The sequence below is a fragment of the Varanus komodoensis genome, unplaced genomic scaffold (genome assembly GCF_004798865.1).
Source record: "Varanus komodoensis strain SLA01 unplaced genomic scaffold, ASM479886v1 scaffold1, whole genome shotgun sequence".
NCBI lineage: Eukaryota > Metazoa > Chordata > Lepidosauria > Squamata > Varanidae > Varanus > Varanus komodoensis.
Genome location: NW_025335268.1, coordinates 80890109 through 80917009, shown reverse-complemented (window position 1 = coordinate 80917009; position 26901 = coordinate 80890109). Strand labels below are relative to the sequence as shown.

Below are 26901 nucleotides of genomic sequence, written 5' to 3'. Positions count from 1 at the left end.
CACCGAAAAACATATAATGACGGTGCCAGGCGGATCTCTTTGTGGAGCACATTCCATAGATGGGGCACCACCACAGAGAAGGCCCTCCTCCGGGTGCTCTGCCTCCTAATTTCTTTCACAGCAGATTCCCAGAGGAGGGCTTCTGCTGCCGATCTCAGGGGGCGGGAGGGCAAATAGGAAAGAAGGCGTTCCTTTAGGTATCCAAGTCCCGAACCGTTTAGGGCTCTATAGGTAATAACTAGCACCTTGAATTGAGCCCGGACTTCGTTGGGAGGCCAGTGGAGCTGATAGAGGACTGGGTTATATGAGAATATTATAGTATTTGAATATTATATCCAAAATTTTGTGCCCATGTTATCATAGTTTCCGTAACTTGGTCATCTTCCATTCTCCCATTATACAGTCTTTTAATCATTTTCTCATCTGATTTTAAGATCACTTGGTCAAATGTTGTTAACTCCTTATAAAAACCCCACATTTTATAATCTTTAACATATCTCGATTGTATTTGAACCTTATGCCACCAATGCATTGGACAGCTTTGATTGATACAGTTTTGTTCCAGCATGGAATAGAATATGTTGTGTCTTCCTGTCAAATTGCTGCTAAAGGTGAGAAGCTTGTCAGAAAAAAAAGTGGATTTCAGCACTAACATAGGTGAATCCACAGAAATGCAAAGACAGATTTTTAAGAATAAATACGTTAAGAATGAGCCTTAGATCTGAGTGGACAAATTTGTCAGTTCCCGTTTTTCCTACATTCTATTAAAATAAATTAAAAATAAAATTAAATGTTCTTCTCATGGCAAAGTTTGGGTAAATTAGTATCAAAAACAAGAAAAACAGGAAAAGAAATTCATACCTCACCATTTATTCCAATGATACATGGGGCAGTGCTGCTTTACATTATCTTTTCATTAAGGAATATGGATTCATATGGAAAGACTCCTTATGTGAAAATGGCCAGACTGATTTTTAAAAGTCAGTCTGCATTTTGAGTTATGCATTTTGAGTTATGCTTAAAAATCAAATGGCTGCCAGTGAAACCGCAACCGGAGAGTGATGCACCATGTAAATTTCCAGGAAGCATCTCAGCAACAGCTCCGAGTGCCCTGCGCTAATCATGCTGTGACATTAAAGTGTGGGATCCCAGAGGACCTGAGACATCATCATGCCGTATCCCTGCCGCATAGCAATTACTCCCTGCTGCAGGCTCTTTCTAGATCACCCAGGCACCAGGTTATCATGGCAGAGTGCCCACCTCAAAAGCACAAGAGGTAATTACCCAGCAGCACCAGCGCATAGACAGGAGCAAAAAAAGCCTGTTTAAACTTGATACACTGAGAGAGAGATCTAAAACAAGAAGTGAAAGACTTGTGGTGTTTTCACAAAGAATAAAATCATTGCTGGATTTGCCAGTACTGGGTCATGTGCCTCTGGAAGTACATTCATGGTAAATAGATTCAGTCAGCAAAGGGGGCGGCGCAGAGGTAATTGGCACTGAACAGCTCCGGGTGATAATTTGATGATAATTTGGGGATTTTAACCATGTACTGTGTGGGACAGATGATCAGGCACAGCGGGGGTGGTGTTTGTTCTCCTCACACCTTTTCTATCCACAGTCTTTCCACAGTATCTCAAGGGACACTGAAGGAGTATTGAGATGTCCCCTGCGCCAAAGTGAGCCTTTCAGTGGTGGCCACACCTTGACATACCATTTGCAGCATGCTGGAGGTGCCTTCCAAGGATAACCAGAGGTAAAAAGTTGCAATTTTGACACTTCTCTGTATAGTGGAAACCATAATCCACTGCAGACTTTTTTCCTAGCATTTTTTAAAGTTGGGGGTGAATGGAAAACACCTTTGTAGTAGAATCTTCTAGGGGTTTTGGTGGTGTGTTTATATACTCCTAGGCTGCCCTTGTTTTTCCAAGTACAGATGACATAAATGCATAGACATGCCCAAAGCCAAGACGCTGAAAAAGGAATGTTTGTGGGAAAATTCCTTTGTTTCCCTCCTTCCATCAGGATCCCTGGGATATTGCAGGTAGCAAGAAGCCCCAACCATCTCTAAGCTCAGCTCAGCTCAGCTATTCTTTTATTTACCAGGAGTTGCTAGAACCTCTGAAAGTGGCTGTTTCCTGCTACTGCTCTCAGCTCTCAGTCAGGATCTGCAATAGCTATAATTTATGACAGGGGCACCACAACCACCTGCTAGAATCAAAGAGCAAGTGGCTCCAGGAGAACAGATGATTTGTACCTGTCCCACCAGTGGATGCACAGTTATGAAGGAAGGGAATGCCGTTCCTTCTTTATTTCTTTCTTCCCATGATAAGCTAAGGTCCTACCCTCAGGGCCTACCTATCCAGATATGATGGGATTGTTATTTAGGAGGACCCCCCCCACACAAACTTTTTAAAGCATGATCTAGAACTTCTTAAGGAAGATTAATGTCTATGGCTAGAGCAGTTACCAGCACAAGGTGGACATTCTCTATACCAAGTCTTCCCACAAATTATAAGTGACAGTGTATCTTCTGATGCTGCTAATTTTTATGGCTAACTACCATGGTAATTAAAATTATTAATTAAATATGACTCCTTGTTAAAAGTGATCACAGTTAACCAAGCACTTAATATGAAATATAAAAGAATTCATCGAAGCATCAAATATGATTAATGAATTCATCATCAATATCATGATGCAGCTATCTGAAACACGCACACAGAGCTATTACAGAATGATTTGTTGTACAATTATTTTATAAATGTTAGACATGCCATTTAAATCGGTCCTTACCAGAATCTGTAACAAATTATTGTTGTGTTAACAACAAAGTTTGACAGCTTGCTTCCATGGTCCAGCATAATAGTTTTCAATTAAATGTTTTAGTTTAACAACTATGCCCTTGTCTGGACTAGGAACAAATTAGGTTAATTCAATTTTATAAAGATATATTAAATAATAAAATATTCATGCTTAATATTGATGTATGTTCCTAATTAGGCAAAAAGTACTTTCCTGAGGCCAATATTTTATATAATGATGATCCTTTTTTTATCTTACAAGCTACTAATAACTAGGAAAACCAGGTCTTTGGAAAGGAAACACCAGACCAAATCAGGGGCTTGCTACATGGTTACCAGATATTTTTTGGCTTACACCACTTATGCCAGGCTGTCCTTCCATATGACTTGTGACCCTACCAATATTTTGCCCTACTCTTCTCATCAGCCATAGTCAATATAGCCAATGGTGAGAAGCATGAGGAACTGTAAGCCAAAACATCTGGTGGGCCAACAGCTTGACCACCCCTGTCCACAGCAGGGGACAATAACCAACAATAATATAATGTTTTTTCCAATTACTGTAAGTTTCACACAATCAAATTATGTCTGTCTTACAGTTCTCCAAGGCACATGCCGGGGGGTGGGGGGAAGTGAAATTGTCTTTGGTTTTCATTCAGAAGTTGATGCAATTGCCTCTGATCTATTATCCTTGTCAATAAATTTATAAGGGTTCAGTTTTGGCTACAGATTAATTTTAGTTTTTAACCCCGTTTGGGACTTGCATATAGCAAATCCATCAAGGGTCATTGCCTTGTTCTTTGATATACGTCATAGCCAATCTGGAATACCCAGGGTTTGTATTCCCATGGGGGAAGCCATATGCCGGCAGTGTAAAACCTCAAATCCTAGTTGTTAGGTTCACCATTCAGGTCTGCAAAGCATCTTGGAAGAATCCTCAAGACAGCATCCCTGCTGCTGTATGTGATCTGATTATAGGCTTGGAGAAATCAACTGGGATGCAGTGGCAATGAGTGTCATCTCCACTGGGAAAAGGAGCTCCTCTTTCTGTCAAGAGCGGAATAGCTTTGTTTGTTACTTGATGGAAGTAGAGATGTCAGGAAATATATGAAATAGGAGACACGTTGCATCAGGAAAACAGGCACTTTTCCCATGGAATGCAGTGCTACAGGTTTTGAAAAAATGAAAATGGTTTTTAAGAATAGTCCAAGCGTTTCCTTCCTATACTTTATGATAAACATGGATTTCTTTTGTCCAACTTTATTTTGCTTAAAAGGGATCTGCAGGTTTGTTTGTTTGTTTGTTTGAGACAATTAAAAATCTGCAAAACCTCTGTACCAGAGTGAAACTGGCAAGCGGCAATTCCTGCTTAACTCTGCCTTCAAGTCTCTCTGCTTCCCAAAATATTGTTTTTCCAGCATCACATGGCCATAGTGTCATGCTGGGAGTGCAGGTCTGTGCGGAATTTAGCACACAGTGACATGTTTGTATAATCATTTCATCATGTCACAAGTTAAGCTAGTAGCTCATCTCAGAATTGTTTTGCCATTGCTTAAAGAAGCTCTGACAGGTTTGCAATATCGTGGAAAATGTGGGCTCATAGCAGTGGAGCTGAATCCATATTGTTGACGAGGCAGTAGGATCTTTTGGCTCAGAGGCTCCACTCCTTAAGTCTAACCATTGGGAAGGTGGCTGACACAGCCATTTTCATACATTGCACAAATACATTTATTGGCACCAATGCATTCAGGTACATATTCTCTGTGTGTGTCTGTCTCTCTCTTTCTCTGAACACTCCCCTAACAAGACTATCCACTTCCCCTAATGTAATTAGACTTGGGAAATCCCTCCAGCAACTTCCATATAGCCTGAAGTGCTTGTTCCTGCATAATTTTTAAAGGTAAGCAGGGTCACACCTGGTTGAAAGTCTGGATGGGTGACTTAAATGTTGTGAACCTTCCAGAGAGCTTCAGCAATGAGTGGTATAAAAATGTAATAAGGACAATGAAGGATTTTTCCCAAGGCTACTTACAGCAAGTAGGTAATTTTCAAGGAAAAAGTAATAGCTAGGTGGACAGAATTAACCTTCTCTTTTCCAGTTAAAATCCAATTTATTCTCCCTTGCCCTTGCAGCAGTTAGGTTTATAAAATTCATTTGGCTTCCACCAAAGGCATCTTGTAAACCTGTTGCAGCAACATCTGGAGAGCTGCACATCCCCCACTCCTTCTCTATGGGTTTCACAATTTGAAGTATGAATGTGCTTTTTGTGTTTCTTGTGGAGCATGATCTTAGGACCTAATGTAGATTCGGATTGCCAATTGTTTGTTTGTCTGTTTGTTTCATTTTTATACCATCCCATAGCCAAGGTTCTTGTAATCACTGTGAACTGACAATCTGTGAAGCTTTCACACTTGTGGTTGGTTCAATATACACTTTGAACATGCATTTTCAAACATCATGCTTGGGAATGGCATGTACTGTAAGCCAAGCCTGGCAGAATCACACAAGGGTTTCTTCATGGCCATGTTTTCAGCACTTGTTTGCCCATGCCCCTTGCAGCCTCATCTGGCGTGGGTCATAAGTTTAAGAAGCTCCAGGGGCAAAGAGAGCTATAAAGTTTGTTGAGAGTTAGACAAACTTCACAGACAAAAGGAACCTTCACAATCAAGTGCCAAAAGAACATTTTATATTCTATACTGAAGTGGTACATTCCAAAAAGGGAAATTTCTGTTTTCTGTATGCAGAAAGTGGATTGCATTCTATGGTTATTTTAATCTAGTGCAGGGGTCTCAAACTTGCGACCCACGGGCTAATTGTGGCCCATGGGACGATATTTATGGCCCCCACTCGATATCAAAGTTTAGTGATAGTGCGGCCCGCGCGTTTTTCTCACACGCACCTGCGTGAGTCGTTACCCTGGGCGCAATGTTCCCTCTAAGCTGTGCACCGGGACGGGCAGGGATCAGGGGAGGGGCCCTGCAGCCTTCAAAGCACCGGCGGCACCCAGGCCAGCCTCTGGGAGCCATGCAGGATGAGCGGCCCACCACCACCCGGCGCGCAGCTTAGAGGGAACATTGCCTGGGCGTTTTATATTTTTTGTCACCTGTGGACTACCATAGCTCAGGATCGTGACAGCAACGCAAATTTACAATGTTAGTCACTTGAAACGTGATTTGGGAGTGTCACCGAGTGAAGGGAAAATATATCCTGTCACCCAGTACAAATACTTTTTTTTGTCACCCAGCCCCAGTCATTTCTTTCTCAAAACCTGCCATGAAGAGAAAGGTTGGCGATGAGCACAGACAATTTCAGGAGAAGTGGCAGACGGAATATTTTTTTGTTGAGCACAGGGACATCCCCACATGTCTTATATGCACAGAGAAAGTTGCGGTGCACAAGGAGTACAACATCAGATGTCATTACTCAACTAGACATGCTGAGGAGTAGGCAAAATACCAGGGAGATGAGAGAGAGGACCATGTCGTCAAACTTAAAACATGTCTACTGAGGCAACAAGATTTTTTCAAGAAAGCAAGTGAAGAGAGTAATGCGGCAGTCGAAGCCAGCTACGTAGTGATTGAGATGATTGCTAAGGCAGGAAAGCCATTTAAAGATGGCGAGTTCATCAAAAAGTGCATGTTACAGGCTGCAAGTATAGTCTGCCCGGAAAAAAAGGGTCAGTTTAGCAACATCAGCCTCTCAGTCAACACAGTGGCAGAACACATTTCTGACCTGTCAGGTAACATTTACGATCAACTGCGTGAGAAAGCTAAACATTTTCATGCATACTCAGTCGCTCTTGATGAGAGCACAGACGTCACTGACACTGCGCAGCTCGCAATATATGTCTGTGGTGTTGACGACAATTTTGAAGTGATGGAGGAGTTACTCACAGTGATTCCAATGCATGGCCAGACCACCGCTCAGGAGATATTCTGCCAGCTGTGTGATGCCATTCCAGATGCCGGCTTACTATGGAAGAGTTTTGCTGGAATAATAACTGACGGAGCGCCATCAATGACAGGGAGGAGAAATGGAGTCATGGCACTTGTTCAAAGAAAATTGGAAGAAGAGGCTGTGGAAGAGGCCATTGCTCTGGAATGCATTATCCATCAGCAGGCCCTTTGCAGCAAATGCCTGAAGTTTGAAAATGTGATGTCTGACGTTGTGAAATGCATCAACCATATCAGATCCAGGGGCTTAAAGCACCGGCAGTTCCGCGCCTTTTTAGAGGAAATAGAGTCAGCATATGAGGATGTGCTCTACTACACCGAGATACGTTGGCTTAGCAGGGGAAACGTCTTGAAGAGGTTTTTTGAGTTGAGAGCAGAGGTGAAAACCTTCATGGAGAAAGATGGGATGGCTGTTCCTGTACTAAGTGATCCCAAATGGCTCATGGACTTAGCTTTTCTTGTTGACATCACACAGGAGCTGAATGTACTGAACAAGAAATTATGTTGTAAGCCGCCCCGAGGCTTCGGCGAATGGGGCGGCATAAAAATGTTTTAATAAATAAATAAATAAATTACAAGGCCAGGGGCAGCTTGTCAGTGCTGCCTATGACAATGTCAGAGCATTCTCCACAAAACTTGTGTTATGGAAAGCCCAGCTTTCTCAGACAAACCTCTGCCATTTCCCAGCATGCAAGGCACTCATGGATTCTGGCACACCATTCAGTGGTGAGAAGTATGCTGATGCCATTGTAAAGCTACAGGAAGAATTTGATCACAGGTTTGCAGATTTCAAGACACACAGAGCCACTTTTCAAATTTTTGCTGACCCCTTCTCCTTCGATGTGGAAGATGCCCCCCTGTGCTTCAAATGGAGCTAATTGATCTGCAGTGCAATTCTGAACTCAAAGCCAAGTTCAGGGAGGTGAGTGGAAAAGCAGACAAGCTTGGACAATTTTTGAGAGAATTGCCCCTTACCTTCCCTGAGCTTTCCAGGATGTTCAAGCGGACTGTGCCTTTTTGGGAGCACCTATCTGTGTGAAAAGCTCTTCTCCACCATGAACTTTAATAAGTCAAAGTTCAGGTCCAAACTTACTGATGAGCATCTTCAAGCCATACTGAGGGTCTCAGTTGCTTTCTCCCTCAAGCCAAATGTGGCTCAGCTGTGTAAGAGGAAGCGCTGTCAGGTCTCTGGCAGCAAGGAGCAGGAGGAAGTAAGAGAAGCCTATGTTCTGAAGAACCGTTCATGTTCTGAATTATTATTAGTAAAGATTGAGAAGATTGGATCAGTTGTACTTTTTTTGGAATACTTGAAATCCTTTTTTTGTGGAATACTTGATATGGCCCAGCTTCACCCAGACTCTACTTACAGCGGCCCCCAGGTAAGTTGAGTTTGAGACCCCTGATCTAGTGCCTTCTGGATTTTTTTAAAATTTTAAATACATAGTTTATTTATAAGTATTCTTATACCCCCTTCAATCATATTTTGAAGGCAATTACAGAAAGAATATAATATTTAAAATGTATTTTACTTTAAAATGTATCCTTAATTTAAAAGTTACCGATGATGAGTTGCACACAAGGTAAAATTCCATTAAATATGACTTTTCCTGTCATCACAACATTATTGTGATGGGAAAAGACATGTCTGATGAAATTCTTCAGGCTATAATCATTGGAGAAATGTCCCCTATCCCCAGTGACTCTAAGGACCTTCCTGACAGAGGTTAATTGCTGCATGACACAAATTCAACAGGAGCAGCTGCTAGGGGAGAAAAAAAATCAGTAAACCTATACTGTTTGTATATATGACTGCCATGGTGGGGTTAAGAGCCTATTTAAAGGATTGGAGGAACTCTTTAGCAACCAAGCCTGCTGTCACACTCTGAATAAAGTCACCATAAGTATTCCAGCCCATGCACGAGCTGTCAAGGTACGCACAGTTGCTTCTATTATGAACCATTGTTTCTTTTATCCATATCCATCACCTTCCAGCTTTCTACCAACTAACTCACAGCTGAAGTATCTGTATACATTCTTAGCTTCAGCACAGCGCTGAACACAACAACTAGCATATATCAACTCTACTGCTGAACTGCACAGCTGACTACTCTCAAAGAAAAATCCAGCTCCTATAGTGATGACAGTTGAACCAGAGCTTTGATACCTGCACTGCTAGAGTAACATGGGCAACTCTTCTCCAGAGGTCTAACACACGAAAGCCTTCAAAAGAAAGCTGGAAGAACGCCCTATGCCAAAGTCTTATACAGGAATTCCAAATAGCTTGGCACATAGAGCAAGGTGGAAAATGGGTGAATAGGCAGTGAAAATACAGCCACGGAGAAAGTCCAGTTTGGGGGATTTGTGCAAAAGCTGGGAAACACATGTTCATCAACTTTCTTGCCAAGTATCTCAGAATCAAAATCAGAGAGGGGAAAAAATTAAGGACAGATGGCAAGGAAGGGCTACAGGAGAATACAGATAGGTGAATTTTACTTGCCTTGGTTCCACTTCCACTCTGTTGTCCTCATTAACACCACTGCCTTTTGGCTCTTCACCATCATTGTGCAGATTTTTAAATCATACAAGCATGCCATGTAGGTGTCTCCTATGGTCTTATTCATGCATTTGTAATCATGTGGAGGAGGATGTCCTCCAAGGCCTACAGACTGTGAGTTTTTCAAGGATTCTGTAATTTTTAATCCCAGTTGTTGACAGGAAAGTACACTTCCTATGCTTGTGGGTGGTATAAAGCTTCCTTCCCAGTCCAAAAAACTATACCAGGGAAACAAAGAAAGACAACAAAAAGCATTAACGGGACAGAGCAAATCTCCTATGAAGGGTGCCTACAACTACTAGGACTGTTTAGATTAGAAAAGGTTTGAGAGGAAAATGCTTAGAAAGTAGAGAAGATGACATTTTTTTCTCTCCCCCTTTACACTTGAACCCAGAGTTATCCCATGAAAATGATCGGTGGAAGGTTTAGGATGGATAAAAGGAAGCCCTTTTTCACATAATGCATAGTTGAACTATGGAATTCACTGCCATGGGAAGTGGTGATGGCTACTAAATTGGATGACTTTAAATGGAGTTTGGACAGATACATGAAAGTGGAGGCTGTCAGTGGTTGGCTATGTACCTCCATTGCCAGAGGCAGCTTGCCTACATACATGGATGGCAGAGAAGCTTGGAGGTCTTAGACCCATCCTGCTTGAGGGAACTTGTGGACAGCTATTTTGCCACTGTGTGAAAGGAGTGCTGTACCTGATGGAGCCCTGCTTTCATCCTGAACGGCTATTCTTAATGTTTTTATGAAAAGAAAGACAGAGAGTTTGGCTAATGCATTTCCCTCCAAACTTATCACCTGGATTTGGGTAGAGTAGAAAATTTACTTCTTCCCAGTAAGAGATTGGGGGTGGGGGGGAGATAGCAGTGACTTTCTACAGTGAAATAAAAAGGAGTTTACATTTCAGAAAAAACAGGCTTGCTTTATTTTTATGCCACTTGAAGTATCAATACTTATCACATACTACTATGCTAAATAAATGGATGCATTTTGGATATGCTCTTTTAATCCTTTATTCCTTTAATGTGAAATTTGATTTTCTCCCTCTCCTATAACATTAGGGCCCAGAGTTATCTATGAAGCTGATTGGTGGGAGGATTAGGACAGATAAAAGGAAGCATTTCTTCACACAACACTTAGCTAAAAAATGGAACCCACTGCTTCAGAAAGTAGTGCTGGCCATCAATTTGAATGGCTTTAAAAGGGGCTTGGACGAGGACATGGAGAAGGAAGACGTCATCAGTGGCTACTGCCCTGGCTAGTGAATGGGATGGTGACTGAACATTTTTTATGTTGTTGGCACAAAGTTTGGTTTATAAAATATTTCTGAAATATGCATTTTGTTTCTGTTGTTAAGTCTTATACTTACCATGGTTTCAGGTTCTCTGACCTCAGCAGAAATTGTTTTTAAGTATCATATAATAACAGCCTTCTCAAATGTGATGCCCTCCAGGTCTGTTGCAACGTAACTCCTGGTATTAGATCAGCATAGTTGGGAGTTGTGTAGGCTGGTGCATATGATTACTGATTCGTTTAAACTGTTAATCACTGTTTTGATCACTATTCATTTCTTTCTTCTAACTCACTGGAATAACTTCCTAAGCCATTTTATAAGATTTCTCTCTCTCTCTACAAAGAGAACATAAATCAAAATTTGTCAGATACTCATTTTCAGATAATAAATTCTTCATAGTATCTTCAGAATTTGTTTTATTTGTTTTTAAACAGAAGATTAATACAGTTCCCTTTAAAGATCAGTGTCTTCTTGATTCTTCTGGACTTTCTGGCCACTTTTAATACTCTACCAGGGCCTTGCACTTGTGATCCTCCAGATGCTTTGGCCTATAATTACCAATGTCTAGCCAGCATAGTTAATGATAAAGAATCACAGGACTTGTGGGACAAAATGTTTGGAAAGCTACACGTTCTCCACCCATACTGTGAATGTTGGTCTTCTAGATTCCCTGTTTTGGTTTGAATCATGGGGCACTCCCATTTTACTTCCTTTCCCATCCACTAGGAAGATTCTAGATTATCTTTGAATTCTCCATTACCCCATGAAACCTTTATGTAATTATCTAAAAATAAGGCCTCCTTAAAGTCAATGGAATTTACTCCTGAGTAGAATGTATGGGATTATATGTTATCTGTTTGGGATACCTTTTGTGGAAAGGCTGTATGCAAAACCAAGGTTCAATTTGGATGCCAGGAAGTACTTCCTGACAGTTAGGACCCCGAAGGTATGGAATGGGCTTCCACAGGAGGTGGTTGAGGCCCCATTGGTGAGGGTGTTCAAGGATAGTTTTCCCAAGAAAATAAATGCAGTAAAAGGTGTTGTTCATATGCCTACCCAAAAAAGATTCTATGAAAAAGTAGGTATACCCACTGCATTGTTTGAAAGCAAGGGTGTACAATCTGCCATCTCCAGACACATGTGGTATGATCCCCCTATGTCCTCCATGTGGCTGTTGAATCCTTCCCCTTGCTCTGTCAGGAATATCAGTGAATCATACAGAGACAATGAGATTACAATATTCTGATTGCAGTGTATTGACACTTTATTATTATTATTATTATTATTATTATTATTATTATTATTATAACATTTCTATGCCGCCCCTTGCCGAAACCTCGGGGCGGCTTTAGTTGAGTAACTTGAACCCATCTCCAGGTCTGTTTAGACATGTAAATTCAAGCTACTGAGAAACTATGAACTCAAATCCTTATCTAGACTCTAGACATTCTGAATGACCAGGGCACATGAAGCCCTCTGGGCTAGGAAGATACTTCCTTGTAAACTGTGAATTCCAACAATGATTATTTAACAATGTATATTTGGACTAAATGGCCTGTCTACTGTAGCTACAGCTAAAGGTGAGAGAAAGGAGCGGGGGAATGCCATTTTAAACAGTGACATAGCTTGGTTTTGAGAAGGAGTACAGGCTTTGATCCCACAATGCAAAAGCACACACAAGTAATGCTTTTCAGACAGGATTTATCCAAATTTTCCCAACACTCTGCAGCAGCTGAGCATCTCTGCTTAGACATTGCTAAGGACAATCACTTCCACTACCCCTAGAGAGCATGACATTGCGTCAGGAATAGGTGGCTTTATCTGCCACTATCCTAGTAACCCTGAAACAGAGTCTGCCCGTTGATCTTGTGGTGAGTGTGTGTTTGCGTGTGTGTAGTCCTCAGACTTCTCTCCTAAGATTCCAATACTGGACAATCAGTTTTCTTGTGCATAAAAGCCTTTTAGAACTCTGAGTGTGATACCAGTGACAATCTATGGGAAGCAGTGGGATTCCTAAGAATAGCATTTCCCTGCTGTGAAATACAGATTTCTTTCCTGACATTTAAGCCATTGCATTCTCAGAAGAGTTATATTCAAGAAATGTGTAATTTTTACTTGGGGATTGTTTTTCCACAATGTGAAAGCTAGTGCATTGTAATAACCTTTTCTAAAATACTCTCTTCAGCAAACTTGAAGTTTCAGATCAGGTTCCTTGGACAAATATGTTACACAACATAGATTTGCAATGAAATCTAGCTCAGTATTCTAGTTACGAAGAGGAAATAGATATTTAGCTAGTCACATTACCTGCATGGCTTGTGGAATTTGAACAGTTCTTTCAATAATCTTTCTTGCAGAGAAACCTGCTGTGGTTAATGGAAGGTAAGAAGGTATATTTAAACACTGTCCATTAGTGGATATAATAAAACAAATTAATGAGTAAACAGGGACAAAAATATAGATAGGCATAACCGAGGATTTCTGAGTACATGCAGGGGTAGGTGGAAGTTAAGATTTCCAGAGTTTTTGAACTTCACGTCTCAGCATATCTGACCATTGGCTAAGCAAGTAGAGATTTGCCAGGAGCTGCTAAGGGAACCAAAAGCAGGGGAAGGCAAGTTATTAGGACAAGACACAGATGGAGGTATCTACAGGCATCAGTGCAGTTTTTGACATGGGATAAGGTTGCAAGAATGGAATGTGAATGTGGAACATATCAGAGGGCCAGCTATACAGGTGTATGGTGTTTTCTCCCCATACTCTGCCATCACCAATGCATTCACAGTGGCTTTTTGGGAAACTCTCTGTGCCCTGGTTTGGAGGACCAGGCTGTTCTGCCACTGTATGGAAATTTTAAAATTCAGTTGTTGACTCAGGAAAACCAGTGAATGAGATAATAGAAGAAGAAATGGATTTCCTGTCCCAGATCTTCCAATAATGTGCAAATCTTAATAATCTGAAGATAGGGCCTGTGCATAGATAGAATTTGTGTGTGTGTGTGTGTGTGAGAGAGAGAGAGATAGAGAGAGCAAGCACTGTTTTAAAAGACATTTTATTAGACCTTTTTTTCAGTCCCAGCAATATTTATGTGGGCTCTTGTCTATCTTCTGATTCTTTACTTGTAAAATTTATTATCTTAAAGACTTTAATACTTTAATCCTTGAGTTACTTTTCCTAATCCTATTATTTTTCAGTTTTATTTGGTTAATGTATTGTTTGGTTAAATATATTCAGTCATTTAACTGTATGAGAGAATAAAACCAACTAATTTATTTCTTTCAAAGTTTCTATAGCTTCAGAATACAGAATATATAGTCCATTTAATCTGTATTTTGAAGGATCCAGAACAAGTCTTATGTCCTTAAAGTGACATGGTGATTATTAGGAGACAAACTTTAATGATATTTTCCTGAAATATGCAAGCATTGTATAGTTACTCATTTACATAGTAAAGACTGATAAAATGTTTCACAATTATTTCTTCCTTGAACAAATCCTATAATGTAAAACATTAACCTGTTTCCAAATGTATGTATTAATCCTGGATCTTCAGGTAATTAACTATGCCTTTGCTAATATGGTTTGGCTACCATAGCAAACATTTAAAACATGTAAGTAGTATCAGGATGTTGACAGGAAATTTAATTAAAATTCATTAGATGTAAATAAGATTTAGATTCACTTTTAATTTATTTTGACAATACAAGAAATGAGTAATTTCTTAGCAGAGGCTAGAGAGTTTACGCCTTCTCTGTTGTATCCAGTTCTCCACCCAAGAGTAATCTGTATTCTAAATAAGTGTGGTGGAATTGTGTTTAGCTGTTTACTTTGTTAGAAATGTGCCCCAAGATAATATTCCTTTGGTACTGTGGTAGGCATGGGTTTTATTTCTGGGAAGGGGATTTCATTTATGTTTTGCATCAAAGCCATTCACCAGCAAAAAAGCTGCCCTTAAATATTAGGAGGACTAGACAGAAATTATTTCAGTCTGCACTGATCTGGAGTTTTTCAAGCAAACTAATGCCACAGACAGTACTGTTGTGTAGGCTGACAAGGTAGCTGAAGATATCTGCATGAAGTTAGGGGAACATGGATTATTTCTCCTGTTTTCCATGCAAGTTACAACATCAGAAGTGGTCTAATTCTCATTACATTTATAAGTTTAATTTAAAATAGCATAAAATGTTCTATTGCATCTTTTATGACCAAGATATTGTGATTTGAATCAGCCTGAAAGGCTAGTAGTACTGGTTCCAAACAGGATAAATTAGGTCTAGCAATTTCCATATAGCTTGGAACCTGAGTAGGTTCATGAAAGTTCAATTAGCTTCTGTGTCATGGGTTCATTAAGCACTTAATCCTTTTTAAAATAGGAATAATTTACAAGTATTTCCAGTACAGTACCATGCTTCTATCCTGAAGTTATGCCCAGTTAAGAGACACAAATCAAGTGGTTGTGCCCAATCTGACACAAACATTGTTAGGATTAGTATCAGTAACTGCTCACAAAGTGAGGACATTTCATAGATCACTGTGACTGGGTGGAAACAGGTAGAACAGGCCAACATCAGAATGTCATTTCAGCTGGGAGGAAAGAAATTAGAGTAAAGAAGAACATCCTTGAAAACAACAGGAACAATCTTCAGTGCCTGGCAGTTTTCAGAATTCAAGCCGTGTCCCACCTATAGAATTTCTACAGTGGACTAAATGACAGACTGCATACAGAGACAGCCTTCTCAAAGTAAGATTGATTCTCTTTGCAAAAGCTAGATAATTTCCCACTCTTTCAGCATGTCAGTATGACAAGACTGAGAGAACACTGAACATTACCTGCATATTTGTGGAAATCCTATGAGAGATCAAGTCTCCGCGGGTATGAGACATCAGCCTGAGATTTTGAAGAATTAAGTTTAACATCAGCATCTTGCTGCTTAGGTTTAAATATATGGTGCATTGTGACTTGAGAGAACAGGCTTGTTCCTCTGCCTCAAGGAGCAAAATGTCTTGGATTAGCCCTGATTAAATATTATGTACATGGTTTTCTGAAATATATGAACACTTCATAAATATTCTATTTGTTTTGGGCCATAAGCCACAACAAAATTAAAGAGACCGTTTCCGTTTTAAGCTCATCTATCCTTGGTTTCCTGGATTTTTTGATAGACTTATTGACTCTTTCTCAAAGAAGTATAGTCTAAATTCATAAAATTAATTACTTGTCTACCATACTGAAATGGTAATCTTGGGTTTATTTGTTTGATATTAATTAACCTACAATTTTATATGATTTAATCAAAGATGAAATGGCTATACTAGATAGCTATTATTTTTCTAGGGATGAATCCAGACATACAATTCTTCACATAATCTGATATACATATTCTTTATTTATTCATCTCTTGATTTTGATTTCTATCTCAGCCTATTCCTAATGTTCTGGGCTCCGAATTTATACAATTTGTATTGTTTGAAAAGAGGCAAGATAAAGAACAAAGAAATTGAATTAACTAGAAAAAACATTTTTAAACATCTACAAAATTGTCAGGGACCTTTTGCAGCCACCCACAGAACACCTGCTCCTAGTTCTTGTTGGAAAAGAAGAGTTACAAGTTACCAGCAGCTGTTAGTACTCTGGCTGCTAGCTGTCTTGCCTGTGTATTGTATTCTGGCATAGCAAATCCATTGTTATCCTTAAAAATAACACTGCTTCATACTCTCTCTTCTTCCTCTATTCCAGATTGGAGTGTTAAGGATAAAATCTGTGTGCCTTCTTTGTAGGAATTTTCAGACTGCCTACACAATGTCACTAGTCTCTTACAGTCATGCTGTGTGTGTTTTCCCCACTTTTCCTGTATTTTATCACACAATGGGGAAAATCCATTGATTATTTCCTGGTGTGGCATGATTCTTGCTCCCCCCCCCCAAAAAAGAAAAACCATATGACCATCTGATTTTATGAGCTTAAGGAGTAATAACATTCATATATTACCAGTGGGGGGTACCCACAGGATGCTGTAGGTTGTGAGTGATACCCACAGGCTTCCAAATACTTTTGGAAGCAACCATCACCACTTACTCTAGTTAACATATAAACTACTGAAGTCTAAAGCCAGACAGATGGAGTTAGCTACATCTATGAGATCTAAAGGACTGTCTACACCCATATATACCTACCCACCCACTTAGATCAGCTCAGGAGGCTCTTCTATAGGAACCACCCCTCAGGGAGATGAGAGGAGTGACAACTTGGCAAAGGCCTTTTCCATTGCCACTCCCCATCTTTGGAACTCCCTCCCTAGGGAAATTCTCCTGGCGTCATTCTTATTTTCCTTTCAGCGCTAGGTAAAGACATACCCTTTTAGGAAATTTTTTAACACTTATTCTGAATGCTGTGGCCATTTTTATACTGCTTTCATTGATGTTTTAATTTGTTGCGTTTAAATTGGATTTAATGTGTTTTATTTTGTTAATATATGTTATGTATTGTAAGCCACCTAGGAAGGCATTAGAAGTTTTAGATGGCCCATAAATACACGTATAAGTAAATAAATAAATAAATAAATAAATAAATAAATAAATGGATAAGTAAATAACTGGACATGCAGTTTGGACCTTATCCTTGGTTCATAATTTAGTTATAGTTATAATCCTAGCATTGCCTTGCCTTTTACTTTGTCAAATCTGATGGATTTAATACTTGCCTTTAATAAATATTGTTAACTCCTTGAAACAATTAGGTTCCCATGTTAATCACTGTGTTGTATGTTGAAGACTCCCTCTGCACATTCATTATCTGTATAAACTTTTTTTTATACTGTACAAGAAAGCATAGGCAGTGTTTCTGAAACATTTTCATGACATGTTGAATTAAAGAAATATCGTGAAGATCAGCCAGTTAGTCATGCTTTGAAAATGTGTTAGGAAGTGAAAATGGATTGGAAGATTCTTCGAAACAAACTGTGCTACATCTGCTATGTGTTTCTAGAATGATCAGGTGATGACAAGTAGCTAATAGGTGAGAAGACTGAACTTTCTACTTTTTCTGTGAAAGTCTGTGTACAAGATTGCAGCTACTCGTCAAGTGTCAATTTATTGTGTAGAAGACCAGAGGGGAGCAGAAAAATAGCAAATATTAGATAAATCGTCGTAACGGGGAGGAGATTCTGCAATGTGCCATACAGAAGATAGGGTGTCATATGACAAAGGCAATCTCTGGACATGGTTAGGCAGAAAAAATATGAGTGGCTTTTTGTGAACAGTTAATATACTTCTGCTTGCTACATTTTTGAGCACATTGCATTGTCTATGTAGCATCTCCTATGTTTTGTGCTATATTGAATCAAGTGTAATCTCTATCAAAAAGGGGCACTTAGAAAGGATAACCAGTGTTAGGATTGAGCAGTGAGATCAGGCTGACATGGTATTTATTGTCACTGAAGCATATTAAACAGGGTACAATAACTTACTGCATGCTTCTCTGTCTCTTTGCCACATCATTTGGGATGCTTATATTTATTTCTGGGCACTTTTCAGGCCAAATTCTTGCAAAGTCACATGCATGACAATAAACAATAACAGAGACACATCAGATAGACCAAATGTTCATTTATAGGTATCTGAAAGCAGTTCCTAACTACTCAAAACATTTATATTCTAGGGGAGTTGCACTGAAGAACATTGGGCAGCATTGAAGAGGTTGAATTTTAAGCCCTTCTTGGAGATCCTGAGCTGAATAAGGTCAAGTGCATTTCATATGGAAATGAATTCCATACTCGAGGGACCACCACCAAGAATGGTCTGTCTTTTGTGCCAAACAACCTAGTAAACCTTACTGGAAATCACTTGTGTAAGGCCTCCAATGCAGATATTGATGTATGTGTGAAGGTGGTCCTTTTGTTAATCAGTTTCTAAACCATTAGACCAGCACATTTGATTGGGCCCAGAAATGTACCAGCAACCAATAGAATTGCAGGAAGACCATGTTTCAGTTTTCCAGCTGACATGAGCCACTTGGATGGCTATATATTGTACCAATTAATGTTTCTGAACTATCTTCAAGGTTCATGTAAATTACATGCCCATAGACCATCTCGAAGGTAGCAGATCTGACCATACTAGATAAGGATTGATATGCTTATCACTGAGTTAATAATGCAACTGTAGATTTTTTTTTCAGGGATAAGATCATTCAAAATAAGAATGCACTTGTTTCATCTATTGTTATATGATTGATTGGCCTTTTGGAATGTGATTTCGCCCATGCACACACAAAATCCCTGTTCAGTAATTCTGTAATTTACAAGCAGTACATGCATGGAGGAAAGCTGTGGTTACCAACCTTGGCCTTGGCATGACTATGCCTCATAAGTCTTGCACATTATCCAGGAGGTGTGAAAGCAACATAGAGTAGTGGCTGCTTTGCCTGTTCCAAGAAGAGAGCTCCCCATGAGCTGAATACCAACAGCAGCATTGTCAAGACAGGGTTCAGCACTGGCACTTCCCAGTTACCTGGGATGCAGATGTCCCCTGGCAATTTGCTGTTCCCTCTAAACTTTGAGGCAAACCCACCATAGTTGGGTAGAGATTAAATTTCCCAGAAACAATACATTGTCTCCTGCTATAAAGCAAACGCTTTGCTGGATAATTAAGACCCATTAGCTTTGCAAAATACCTGTTCTTGTTGGAGATGAAGACAGCTAGAATTGGTTTGTTGCTAGGATCAACACAGCTGTCTGCACTTTTGAGATGCTCTTGTGAACCACCCAGAGAGCTTCGATTCTATTTAATTGTTACCATCATCAATGCCATCGTCTCCTTGTGGGTGTGCCTACGGGGAGTATCATGACGCTACTTTCAGTGCAACATTTACCATTAAACCATTGATACTCAAAAAGTTCCTGTCATTAGCGAAGCTAATTATTAATGTTTTTGCTTGCTTAGTCTTCATATTGCTTAACATGCCCATTATATTTAATTAGATGGGCAAACCCTTTTTCTTGAAGCAAACTCAGCGAAGACTGCTGTGCTTTTCAAACATCATTTTCTTTCATTAAGTGTACTTGTTAGTTTATTTTTAAGGAACATCACATACTCACAGCTTACCTTTGTTCTTCATAAAGTGTCTTGGTAGGTATCCCAGTCCCAAGTTATTAAGAGTTTCATATGTCAGCAACATTATTTTGAAAATGACTCAGTAATAGGTAGTCAGTCCGGTTCCTTAGCTCAGATGTACAAACAGTGTGTGCAAAGGTGCTACACTTGCTGCTTCACTCTGTACTTGCTGCAGCTTCCAAACCAGGCACAAGGGCAGCGTGCCTTTCAGAAATCAGATTATGGCATGATCTACCAGCCATGTTATATCCCTCATTTCAGCCACCATCAGAAGGTCATTTCAAACATTACCATGTATTATGCAACCTTTAGCCTTTATTCCAACATAAACTCATTGTCCGTATACATCTGCTCATTTTCCATGGATATCTGAATGGGGCAAGTCCATCAGTTCATGTAAACTTCCACATTAGCTGGAACACTTGTGATGGGGGTTTAACATGGGTTCCCTATACACAGAAAAGCTTCCTCTAACTAGACAAGGCATCTGGTGTCCTAGCAAGACTATGCTTCACTGTACGTGTCTGAGGTGCTGCACATTCAATAATGGAAGGTCAACAGTCTGACGAGAGGTAGATATGAACACAGTCCTTGTATTGGATCAGCAACTTTCCAAGTGCAAGGTGAAAATTTAACTCAGCCTATAGCATGACTGCACCTAGAATTCTACAAAATAAAGAACTTAATAGCAGTTTCTGTTGTGTAATGCCAAACAGCGTCATGTTCTAAAGTAAAAGTTACTCATTCATGGTCTTTGAAGATATGGCATGTTGTAATAAGGCAGCTAAAATAAATTATTTTTTAAAAAATACCTCACAGGGTTATTGTTGTGGGGATAAGATGGAGAACAGGAGAAAAGAGTGATGTAAGCTACTTTGAATTGTTTTAAGAATAAAAAGGTGTGATATAGAGCTAATAAATCAATCTCCAATACTCTATATGGGTACCATGTTTTTCCCCTCCGTTTTCATGCCTTCCCATTCATCCAGATGGAACTTTGAATATGTATTTATTCTGGATAGTAATTCTTTTGATTCTGTGTTTGGCTTACTATGAAATTATGGTACAATGTACTTAAAAGTCATTGAACATTATTAAATATATGAAAGGAAGGCTTCCATTGTTTGTTAAAATTTGGCTTTTCTTTTTCATTTCATTTGTTGGAAAAATACAGGCATTATAAACTATTTAAAATATGAAAGGTCTAACTCAAAATACTTCTTCTAAACTGATAATATGAATAATTTTTTAGATTCACAAGGAACTTTCGTCCTTTGGGTATTGTTTTCATTATAACTGCAAGGTCAAATTATTATGGAAATTTTGAAAAGAATTAGTGCATAAAACAACATTCCTTTATGAAACAGGTATCTTTGAAGCAATCCAGCAATTAAAGTGCAAGAATGATGATCCTTTTTCAGATGATGTTTTATCTGTGGCAAACAAGCAATGCAATAAATGGAAGAATTTCAAAGCCGAACATAGTCTTATTCATGGTAGATGACCTTGGCATTGGAGATTTGGGATGCTATGGAAACACAACTCTAAGGTTTGTTAACATTCTTGGTGATCTGTGTGCATGATTTATTTAAATATATACTCGAAATACTTCAACTGTAATGATTTTCAGCCTGATGCATGCCACTACAGAAGGGGTCTTCTGGTCAGAGCATTTGTGGAAGATCAAAATCAACACAGCACAACTTCAAGTTGGTTGTGGCTGCTTTTTTGATTGGGAAAAATGCATTCTTCTGTTTGGATGACCTTGATTTGCTTCTTCTAGTAAGAGACAAAAACTATTTTTAATGGCATCCTTGAGCATCCTTCGGAACCTGCCACCCTCATAAGGCTCATGGCTGATTTTCCCCCCGTTTTTTCTTTATTTTATTTCTTTTTATGACCCTACATTTAAAGTACTGGCATGAGTAGGTCTGGCTATCCTTTGAATTCCCACAATTGCCATGAGAAAGTGTGGCTAGATCCAACTGTATTTGAAGCACTGTCAAATTTATCTATAATTCTCATGTCAAGAATGAGATGCCATACATGTAAATGTGCTACGGTCTTCTGACAGAGTAGGAACTTCATAAAGAACAGGGCCACTGTCAAGAATCTGCACAGCTGGGCAACTGTTTATGGACCATATTTCAGCAGGGGCCTGCTGACTGGAATTGCTTCTCCTATTCAGCCTTGTAACCTGCTTATTTACCTGTCTCTTGTTCAGGCTCAGGCAACTGCAGTGGTGAGAAGGAGGAGCAAATGTTATTACCTAATAACTAGTTCTCCGCCTATCAAGTAACTAAGTAAAAAGAATGAGGAGAAAGAGGATGAAGATTTGTAGCAACTGGTCACAAAGGTTGTGGGAAGGTAGACTTACTGGGGGAGACTGTGTCTTTTCCATGGGCTCTCAAAAACCTAGAGCTGGCACTGACCAGGTTGTCCAAGGTTCCTCAAGGCATTAGCTCATCCTCATCAGCATTCACTATATACAATTGTTTAATTAAACAAGTCCATTAAACAGGAATTCATAGTCTTGGAAGGACAGAAAAAATAGAATTTTTACATAGTATGCTTTTTATTCAATCCTACCATACTCCCCAAACACAAAAACCTTCAATGTACACTACAACAACATTGTGAAGCAATAGAAATAGTATTTCTAAAATAAAAAAGCAAAGCTAAAAAAGAAAAACAGTCAAAGCTATTTTATAGCATTAAACTCAGGTATCCCAAAGACTCATGATTTTCTAACTCACAAAAAGATTTCCTAAAACCCTGCCAGAAAGCCAGGAGGCAAAGTGAAAAGAGAATGTAATACTGGCTGACCATGCTCATGTCTATTCACATCCGTATCGAGACATGCTGTGCATTCTGCATGAGCCATGGATCCTGCTTTGAGGGCAGCCCCAGGGAGAATGCGTTCCTGGAATCTATTTGTGAGGCAACAGAGGGGTAGATAAAAACTAAGGATTGATTCTGCCGCCTGTTCATGAAAAATAAGCAACCCTGCAGAAACTATGCCAGGTTCATACAAAACAACCTACCATAGATGGGTGCCCATGGTGGATTGTCACGGCATCTGAGCAAGGTGAATGGAAAGAACCATATTTTTTTTAATGTGAAAGTGAAAGAATGTGACTGTGACAGATTTGCCCAATCAAGCAGAACCGTCAAATGCTTAGCTCTTAAAAGTTTGTCTTTTAATCTACATTCAATAATATCTGCAGTGCTGAACTGCATTCTCCATTCTTCTGGAAGACCTCTTACTTTCAGCAACAAGATAGCACTTGAAATGGATGCTCAACTTTTGGCAACACCCAGGAGTATGTTTTGAACAGCAAAGGCTACTGGGTGAACTGTGTCCATTCCTAAAGATGCCTGATCCAGGCACATCATGCATGCCATAGTTACATTTTGTTTAGCCCACTGTAATATGCTGTACATGGGGCTGTCTTTGAAACTGTTCCTAAACTTCAGCTCATCCACAATGCTGTGGCCAGAGGGTTGAATGGGGCAGTTTATAGGAACACATGACCCCTTTATTACAACAGCTTTCCTGCCTACCAGCCTATTTCTGGGAGCAATCCAAAGTGTTGATTAGGACCTAGATTCCCCTCAGTAGCTTAGGACCAGGCTGCTTGAAAGGCTGTGTTATCCCATTCAAGTCCACCCAGATTTTGAGATCTTTGGAAGATCTTCTTTTGATACCTTCAGAGGCATAATTGGTGGTGAGACATGGGAATACTTCACAGTAGCTACTCTCAGACAATGGAACCAAGAATAGCTTGGTTCATTCTCTCTGTTGTCCATCTTCCATCAGGAAAAGATGTCTTTTTTCAAGTGTGTAAGTGGTTCTGTTGGTTTAGATGCTGCTTTTTCTTGCTGCATTTTAATTTATTTTAATATTTTATTCTTGTTCTAATCAAGTTTTATTTGTGATTGTAAGTTATGTTGTGTACTGTCTTGTTAGAAAGATTGTGAGCAAAACTAATAAATAAATGCTATGGAGGACTGATTGTAATAAGCAAGAAAGGAGAATAGCCATTTCCATAAAAATTGCAACAAACAGCAGTGATAATTTTGCAATTATTTACAATAAAGATATTGTAAATAATTACAATGAAAATTATTTACAATATTGTATGGCATATGCTGTTCACTGCATGTTCCATAGCAACTGTTTTATGGCTCAATTCCCCCACAAATCCCCTAGATATATCAACTACACAATCCTGTACACATCTACATTGAAGTGAATCTGCCCCATGACTTACTACCAGGCACACATATATAGCATTGTGTAGCCTGGTTTATATATTTATTTTACAAATCTCTATGTTCCCTTCACTGGAAATATTTCTGAAACAATTCAGAAAGAAAACAATAAAACACATAAGAAAACAATAGTATAATGGAAAGGATAGCAGCCACAAATGGCATAATATAATTATCATGCACAATGTGAAAGGTCTGGAATAATAAAAATGTAAACCTGTAGCAGTGAAATATTCTGGAGAAGGCACCTGGCATGCTTCCTGTAACTTCTGCAGGTGGACTGCCAATCCTATGAAGTCTCCTTTCTCCTATCATCACGTTCCTGATGTTTGATGGGCTTCCTAGAAGAGGACTTCCAAAGATTAGCTTGGTGTACAGGCAGGCTTGTATGGGAAGACATGATACCTCCAGTCTTAGTATCAGAGCATGCAGCACAGTCAGAGAACAGCCTTCTGTTTGAGTTATCCACTATTTAAAGGACTGTCCAGTCCAAGTCCGCATGACAGAGCAAGAATTTGCCTGTCAACAATTACCACCTGGGTAGTGGACTGAACTGGTATACAGGCTACCTGCTCACTGTTTTTCCAACTGTTTTTCCACTGGTTTTCCTACTTCCTTCAAATTATAGTAAATAGGAAGATTTACTATAATTTTTCATGAGTGCACATTAAAAAATACGTGCAGATGGTCCAAATTTGATGAAAAGTCATGTCACCTCATCTACTGGTGCTTTGTAAGTGGCCAGCTTATCACCCATGCCCCAAGATTTTCAATGCTTTAAAGATAATTGACAGCACATGCCCAAAATTAGAATGGGAGCATGTGTTGTGTTTTTAAACAATAACCACATATGTTTCCATGTGAAGCCTAGGAGACCTTTCCAATCTGCCCATGAAGCTCCATATACAATGTTCTGGAAGTTACTAAGTCATGAATAATGGTGGTGGTGGTGGTGGGGGGGTATTCTGGTAACTCCTGTGGCCAGCAGGTATGTTATCCATTGAAGTTTTCCTTTTCAGCTCTATAAAAGCTATCCATGGTGCTTCAGGATAGTGACCCTATTCTTCAGATGGAGATCAGCATCACAGATAGCTCCTACAAAGCTGAAAAGAAAAGCTGCCATAGATGAGGAGCCCCACTGACATAGTAGTTGTCACCATTGCTTCCCCTGAGCAATGGAGGCTAAGCATTATTGCCCAAGGAGAAAGGATGTTGGCAGTTTTGAGAGCTACGGAGTCTGCAAAGGGCGGGATATATTCTCTTGCTTATACACTTATCCTTCTTTGGAATGTTATGATTTATGTAGACTGAGAAGAGAAAAAACATGAACTGAAAATATCTCCCTCCATATTTAAGCACAGACTAAGAGTGCAAATAAATTTGAGTAAAGGATATATATGATCAACTAGTGGTTTCAAAGCATACATTCCTTCAAATCTTTATTTACTTGATATAGTATGCTAATCATCACCATCATTATCATCTTTCTCTCGCTCACACATGCAGGTGTGCACGCATGCACACACACTGTGGTGTAGTTCTAGCCAACCAGCTCTTCTGATATATTGTATGTATTGTACAAGTCATAACCTAGAGCAGGCTTCCTTAACATGATAGTCTCCAGAAGTTTTGGACAACAAATCCCATCATCCCTAACCATAGCATGTTGTCTCAGGCCAGTAAGAGCCACAATTAAAACTATATGGAGAACAACCAGTTGGATAAGCCTAAGCTAGGTGAATATCATGAACATTTTAAATTGTCTGCATTTACTCATATTTGAAATAATGCTGTTTCCCCCCTCAGAACTCCCAATATTGACAAGTTGGCTAAAGAAGGAACAAAACTGACTCATCATATAGTTGCATCACCTCTATGTACTCCAAGCAGGGCTGCTTTCTTGACAGGCCGCTATCCTGTCAGATCAGGTAAAGTATGTTCCTAAATTTTCATTCCAAAATACACAGTTGGACAATGCCATTATTAGGATCTGGCCATCATGTACAAAATGGCAGGCAATCTCCATAGTTCTTCCTCAGGCAGCATGTTACAAAAGCAGGTTGAGGGACTGAGGAAAGAGACTCTCAGAAAAAGGGTAAGTTCATGTTGGAAACCAAGAAGTCTTTATCTTCCACTTATTCCTAATAAGAGAACTGCCTGGCTGAGATTTTTCTTTTTCTTATGCAGCACCATCCTTTAGTCTATTTCATATCTTTTTGTTGTTTATAGTTTTTTTTAATAACTATGAATACTCTTAAGAATATGAAAACAGATTCTTGCTCTGCAGTGCCCTCATTTTATATTGTGCTGTACTCTTGAGCTGTTGAACCAAGTAGTTAATCTGCAAGGTTGCTCTAATCATTAGGCAGATTGAGGCATTTGCAGCAGGCCATTGCTTTGGGACATCATGAAAGGGCAGTCAATTGTTAATTATTTGTTCTATTTCTGCTGTGTTCTTAGTTCCAGGAAGTCGTGGGTTGGAAGGGCAGGAGAGATTCAGTCTCATTTGCCAAGATAACTTGACTGCCTCCAGCGACACTGCACCTTGATTTAGGAAGGGGAGAAGTCCAGTTGGTTGCTCTACTGGCCTGGCTTATCTGAGCAGCCTCACATTAGACTTTGATATCAGATAGCAGCATTTCTTCTTCTGCGAAACTCTTTTCTCTTTTGATAATATTCGCTGCAGGAACCTGTGCCTTCTTCCCCCCCCCCCCCCCCCCACCATAGGATAAGGCTTCTCTGTTGAATTTCTCAATTTCTTTAGTGAAGTTATTAAGACTTACGAAGAATATCACAAGAATATTATTTTTAAAATATCAGTTGGGGCATAATTGACATTTTAACAGTTGGTGTTATTACATACCATTATAGGTTCAGTTTTTCTGTGTGAACTCTTTTAA

The 26901-nt window shown here is 39.5% G+C and overlaps 1 protein-coding gene across 4 annotated transcripts in view; it reads left to right on the top strand.

The window, feature by feature from the left end:
- STS (steroid sulfatase) overlaps positions 1-26901 on the top strand; it is a 112109-nt gene that overhangs the window by 6752 nt on the left and 78456 nt on the right. The window contains exons 2-5 of one of the 4 annotated variants that reach the window (XM_044432578.1): positions 1622-1756; positions 18273-18352; positions 21094-21275; positions 25808-25929. In XM_044432578.1, the coding sequence (XP_044288513.1) occupies positions 21130-21275; positions 25808-25929 (268 nt within the window). In that variant the 5' untranslated portion in view covers positions 1622-1756; positions 18273-18352; positions 21094-21129. Of the gene's footprint in view, positions 1-1621; positions 1757-17529; positions 17631-18272; positions 18462-21093; positions 21276-25807; positions 25930-26901 lie in introns of those variants that run through there. The other 3 variants (XM_044432594.1, XM_044432587.1, XM_044432604.1) reach the window with 3 other exon arrangements.